This window comes from Plasmodium gaboni, chromosome 3, assembly GCF_001602025.1.
Source record: "Plasmodium gaboni strain SY75 chromosome 3, whole genome shotgun sequence".
Lineage (NCBI taxonomy): Eukaryota > Apicomplexa > Aconoidasida > Haemosporida > Plasmodiidae > Plasmodium > Plasmodium gaboni.
The window spans coordinates 40,543-47,671 of NC_031483.1; the positions used below are offsets into that span (position 1 = coordinate 40,543).

Genomic DNA, 7,129 nt, shown 5'->3' on the forward strand with positions numbered 1-7,129 from the left:
TTATATAAATAACAGTATATATAATCAAATTGAGCTTAAAAAGGATCCTATATATGCAAATTCATACAAATTATATTACTTTATATAAGTTTGGATAATATGAAAATTAATAAAGTACATAAAATCTTAATATACAAGTGAAAAAAAAATAAATAAATAAAATAAAATACACATATATACATATTATTCATATTTATATAATTGTTGCATTCCAGAAATATTTGGATAATAAAAATCTCTATGTTATGTTTGAATATATTTTTATGTATTATACATGAATATATAAAAAATATATATTAAAAAAATGAAGACAAACAATTTGTTTTATTATATACAGTTGTTATTATTGTAAAAGTAGCTAAAATAAAAAATAAATTTATTTTTAAGTCCTTATATATATATATATATATATATATATATCAATTATATATTATTTATCCATATATATACAATTAAATATTTATATAATATAAATAACGTTTTATTATTTACTTATTTATATATATTATCATGAGCTTAAAAAATAGTGATGGACTATACAGCTGTACACACACATATATATATAATATATACTATATAAATTTGATTAAATTTATATATCTTTGGTAGCATAATATAACTTTATATAATAAATTATTTATTATATTATATATTTGTAAATTTTTCTTTTTAGTATTAAAATATATATATATTAATTTATTTCTCCATTTTATTCTAGTCATTAGTATATTTACAATATTTTGATAAAAACATATAATGATCGCCTTTATATTATAATTATTGTTAAAGGGATAAATAAAAAATATATATATAATTATAAAATAGATCAAAAGAGTGGATATATTTTTAACCAAACATATTATATATATATATATATATATATAATATATTTTTATATTCCCCATGAGTTTTAGTAATACGTGCTCACTATCCAATAACAGTAACAGTTCTAGTAGCAGTGAAGATGCTACTTCTGGTAAATTGCAATATACTGAAAGTGATGATGAAGGAAGTGATGAATATTGCGAAGGAGGTTATCACCCAGTTAAAATTAATGAAATATATAATAATAGATATAGAATTGAAGGGAAATTAGGATGGGGACATTTTTCAACCGTTTGGGTTGCTACTGATTTAAAAAGTAAACCTTTAAAATTTGTTGCTATAAAAATTCAAAAAGGATCAGAAACTTATACTGAATCAGCCAAATGTGAAATTAATTATTTAAATACTGTCAAAGTTAATTCTTTTGATTCTTCATGGGTTGAATTAAAAGAACAACAAAGAGAAAGATTATTTCATTATAATATGACCAAAGGTGTTGTTTCTTTTATTGATAGTTTTGAACATAAAGGTCCAAATGGTACTCATATTTGTATGGTCTTTGAATTTATGGGTCCTAATTTATTATCCCTAATAAAACATTATGATTATAAAGGAATTCCATTAAATTTGGTTAGAAAAATTGCTACACATGTATTAATAGGAATGCAATATTTACATGATGTATGTAAAATAATACATAGTGATATCAAACCAGAAAATGTTTTGGTCTCACCATTGACTACTATTCCAAAACCAAAGGATTATACCAAAGATAAAATACAACCAAATAAAACTAACGAGCTTGAAAAAAAAGAAAATGATAAAAATGAAGATAAGAAATTAATTATTACAATGAATAATAATATAAATAAAAATATAAGTGAACAAAGCGAATTTATTAATGATACAAAAAAAAATGATAAAAATATAAAATATGATGAAAAAGATACAAACAATAGAGAAAATATTGAAGATAATATATCCTTTGTAAATCATCCAAGTGATACTAATCAAAAGAATAATATAAATAATAATATAAGTGATAATAATAACATACCAAGTAATATACAAATAGAAAAACAATCTACAATAAATAAAAATGAAAAAAATGAAATGGTTTCATATATAAATATAAACAATTCTCTTAAAAATGATGATCAAAATTATAAAAGAGAAGATATGCAATATAATGACAACAAGGAAACGATTACCGAATATGATATTTTAAATGATAAAAATAATATATCTACTAAAGAAAAAATAAATGATTGTGAATCACACAATGGAAATAAAAATAAAAATATAAATAATCATTGTGAAGACAATTCCATAAACATATATAATAACAAAAATAATAATATTCAAACAAGTAATATTAATGATAACACTAATAACGAAAAAATTAATAATACATCAAAAAATGATATGTCAAATAATACACAAAATAATCATGATTCCGAAAAAAACAACGTTGTTTATGAACAACATTTGGTAAGTGAAGATATTTTAAAAAAAAAAACAAAAAACAAAAACAAAGAAAAAAATTTAAATGAACCTCCATATGTTAAACATAAACTAAGACCATCAAATTCGGATCCTTCCTTGCTCACATCTTATTCTAATATACATGCACTTCAAGAAACGTTGACAAGGAAACCATATTATTATAATACCTATTTTTTAAACAACCCTGAAAAATATAGAGATAATAAAATGAATCCATATTTGCACAGATTGCCAAATGACTACTTGAAAAAATTCGATCAAGATGAAAGTGATGAAATAGAAGAGGAGGATGATCATTTAGATATAGATCAAAATAAGAATCAGAATAAGAACCAGTTAGAGGTCATCTTGCCTAATAGTAAATGTCAAAACTCTAACGATGTGTATAAATTTTTTAAAAAAGATATTAATAAATTTCCCATATACTGTGACATGTTTAATCATCTTATACACCCAGAAGCTTTACGATTACATGATTTATATATGAAAAATAAAAAAAATATTGATTCTAATAATACAATGAATGATTTAGGTAATAATCAAAATAGTCATAAAGTAGTATATATAAATACTGAAGATGGAGACTATTGTATTAGGCCATATGACCCATCTGTTTATTATCATGAAAAATCATGTTATAAAATTTGCGACTTAGGAAATAGTTTGTGGATAGATGAATCAAGATATGCCGAAATCCAAACTAGACAATATAGAGCCCCTGAAGTTATTTTAAAAAGTGGGTTCAATGAAACAGCAGATATATGGTCTTTTGCATGCATGGTATTCGAATTAGTAACAGGAGACTTTTTATTTAATCCACAAAAAGGTGATAGATATGATAAAAATGAAGAACATTTAAGTTTTATAATTGAAGTGTTAGGAAATATACCAAAGCATATGATTGATGCAGGGTATAACTCCCATAAATATTTTAATAAAAATAATTATCGACTTAAAAATATAAGAAATATTAAAAAATATGGATTATATAAAATATTAAAATATAAATATAATCTTCCTGAAAAGGAAATTAGCCCTTTATGTAGTTTCTTATTACCTATGTTATCTGTAGATCCACAAACTCGACCCTCAGCATATACCATGCTTCAACACCCATGGCTTAATATGGTATCATTAGAGGAAGGGGATGACATGTATATTAATGATGAATCATATTCAATTAATAATGATAAAAACATAAAAAACAATAGTAATAGTAATAATTTCATCTATGATGATTATAAGGGTAGTAAAAATGAAAATTCTTCAAATAGAAAAAAAATTGATGTAAACTACAAGATTGGAAATAATGGAAATAATGCTTATAATGATCATTATTATAATAAAAATTATAAAAATAATAAAATTTTCAATGATGATGTTGTAGAACAACAACCAGATCAATATATGCATGCAACTTATAAAAATGATGTTGTGCATGCAATTTTGTGTGAAAAACCATATAATTCAAATAATGTCATTTCACACACTACTAACAAAGGACACAAAAATAATTTGAATTTTAATTATTTACAACATAAAAATGATAATAATTTCAACGGACATAACATTTCATTAAATACAAATGATTATACATTTAATTCTGATTATATTGCTAATATGATGGATAATGACACATATAGAAAACACATAATAAAAAATATTCCTGCACATGAAATATCAAAACTAAAAGATGGTAAAAATTTTAAGGCATATAATGAATCTATTCAATATACAATGGATGATTTTCAACAATACAATGAACATGATTTTGAATACAAATATAATAAGAGATTTGAACAACCACATCATATAAAAGGAATGAAACATAACAATGATGATTTTGAAGAGGAGGAAGATGAGGATGATGAAGAAGATGATGATGATGAAGAAGATGCTGATAATGATGAAGATGACGATGATGAAGATTATGAAGATGAAGATAATTATGATGAAGATGAATATGATGAAGGACAAGAACATCATACAGATCAAGATGAACAAGACAACAAAAACAAAAAACAAGAACAACATAAATATGGTGAAGAATATAATTATGCACATTATGAAAATAAAATGGATTATAATAAAAATATTCAACAATATTCATATACAAATAATAATGATGATAAAAATAATTTATTTGCGGCACAAAATAATTATATATTAAAAAATAAAAGAGATATAAATTTTAATGAATGTACACCACGAAATAATATCAAAAATGAAATAAAAAATGATAAATATCAATCCAGTAAAATTATAAATCAAAAAGATAATTATTGGAATTACCATATAAAAGAAAACACAAAATTAAGAGAACATGTAAAAAAACAACATTATAGCAATAACAATAATATCAATAATAATAATATAATGAACCAAATAGATAACAAAGATCAAAAATCATCAAATTCACAAGATTTATCAAGAAATAACAATATGGATCAAAAACATGGTGCATTACAAAAAATGGATATGAACCAAAAAACAAACCAAGACAAACCATTAAATGAAGAAGAAAATTTATTCGAAAATAGAGATGACCAGAATGTTAATAAAATGAATTGCAAAGTTATTAGCAAAAAAACACCTTGCGCATATACTTAATAGAATATAATTATTTATAGTCGAAATTTGCGAACAAATTATAAGTACAACTAAATATATGCAGTTTATCAAATATAATAATTTTAACAATTAATAAAGGAGCATGCACATAATATATTATTAAACCTAACGCATATATTATTTTACCTAATAATATATCATTTTATTATCAATTAAAACAATTATTGAATATCCATAACCTTTTTGTATTAACCTAAAATTATGTGTTTCATTAAAATCATATTTTTAAATGTTACAAAAATATAAATAAGGTCGATTTATAATATACATATATATATGTATATATAACATTTCGTATTATGTAATAATGTTTATAAATTACACCAAATGTGTTAATAATATATATAATTAAGTTTAAATATATATTACAATACATATAAATAAATACGTGCAATTATTATATTATATAATTTTTTTTTAATTGTAAAATATAAATTTATTTTAATACAATATAATTATTGCCTTAAAACAGTTTAATATATATTATAAAATAACTAAATAATCTTATTTAAATTTATTATTCTTATATAAAATACATATATATATATATTGAAAATTATGTATAAAAAATTTTGAAATATAAATAAAAAAAAAAAAAAAAAAAAAAAAAATTAAATATAAAATTAAATTAAATTATATATTTTAATAATTTAATTTTTTTCTAAATTGACAAAATTAAAATTCCCCAAAAAAAAAAGTTTATTGTCTTATTTTATTTTATTTTATTTTTTTTGGAGCTGCCCCGATATTAAAAAGAAACGAAACGATATGTATTTTTTTTATAATTAATATTCACGGTTACGTTTCTATTTTTTTTTTATTTCTTTTTCTTTTTTTAATTATTTATTTATTTGTATTAATTAAAATATTTGGAAGTATGCAAAAATATGCATACTCCTAAATGTAAAGAGTACAAATATGGAAAATTCACTTATATTTTATGTCTATTATATATGTCCTTTCGATATTCTTATTGTTTATTATCAAAATGGTGTAATTATAAAAATTGTCATTATTGGTATTGTACAATTATGTGAAAATTAAAAAATATGTACAACTGTAAAAATATATTATTCATTTATATATATAGTATTTCATATACACAAATATATATATAACATATAATTGTGTACTCCTTTTTGAATACGGTTTTTATTTTTACTTTTGTTACTTATTTTTATTCTGGGTTATTTTCTTCTGTACTTTTTTAAATATATATCGTAATAATAGTTGTTGAGTACGCATTAATATGTCACTTTGAAATAAACATTATATAATTCAAAAAAGTATTAGTAAAAAAATGGCTTCATTTCTTAAAACTCCAGTCATTATTTTAGTTTTGTTTTTATACTTACATGAAAAGGTACTATGTTCAATAAATGAAAATGAAAATGAAACTATAAGTCAATATGAAAATCAAAATGAAAATGTTAATCAAACATTAAATGGATATGACAATATCGATCAATTAAAATTCATGATTGGAAATGATGAACTACACAAAAATTTAACAATATTAGAAAAATTAATTTTAGAGTCTTTAGAAAAGGATAAATTAAAATATCCTGTCCTTAAACAAGAAATTGAACAGTTTTTAGACATATCAAAATTTAAAAAAAAAAATATTACAGATACGAATGATGAAACGTATATTATACCTACAGTACAATCCAATTTTGACGATATTGTAAAATATGAACATTTTATTAAAAGACAATTAATAGAAATTTATAATTCGGATATTTCAGATATAATTAAGAAAAAAATATTTATTGTAAGAACATTGAAAACCATAAAATTAATGCTTATACCATTAAATTCGTATAAACAAAATAATGATTTAAAAACTGCACTCGAAGAATTAAATAATGTATTTATATCCAAAGATAATGAAGAGAAAACAATTAGTCCAATAGGTGATCCAGTGACATTTTTTAGGAATTTATTATTTCGTGTTTATGATATTAAACAGTCACACGAAATACAAAATAAAGCTGATGCTATTATACTAGGAGATAATAAAATAGATGTAATGGATTCAAATGATTTCTTTTTTACTACCAATTCTAATGTAAATTTTATGGAAACATTAGATGATATAACAAATCAATATGGATTGGGCTTAATTAATCATTTGGGTTCTCATCTAATAGGTACAAATAAATAA

At 21.2% G+C, this 7,129-nt stretch overlaps 2 protein-coding genes across 2 annotated transcripts; both read left to right on the forward strand.

Annotated features, from left to right (window-relative positions):
• Positions 1-903: 903 nt before the first annotated feature.
• Positions 904-4,941, forward strand: PGSY75_0302100 (serine/threonine protein kinase; the record flags this gene model as incomplete). Its single annotated transcript, XM_018783882.1, has 1 exon — positions 904-4,941. One exon carries the CDS (start codon positions 904-906, stop codon positions 4,939-4,941), a length of 4,038 nt encoding a protein of 1,345 aa, XP_018643465.1.
• Positions 4,942-6,262: 1,321 nt separating this feature from the next.
• Positions 6,263-7,115, forward strand: PGSY75_0302200 (cytoadherence linked asexual protein 3.2; the record flags this gene model as incomplete). Its single annotated transcript, XM_018783883.1, has 1 exon — positions 6,263-7,115. A coding segment is annotated over one exon (853 nt), but the record flags the coding sequence as incomplete, so codon positions are not given.
• Positions 7,116-7,129: the final 14 nt, after the last annotated feature.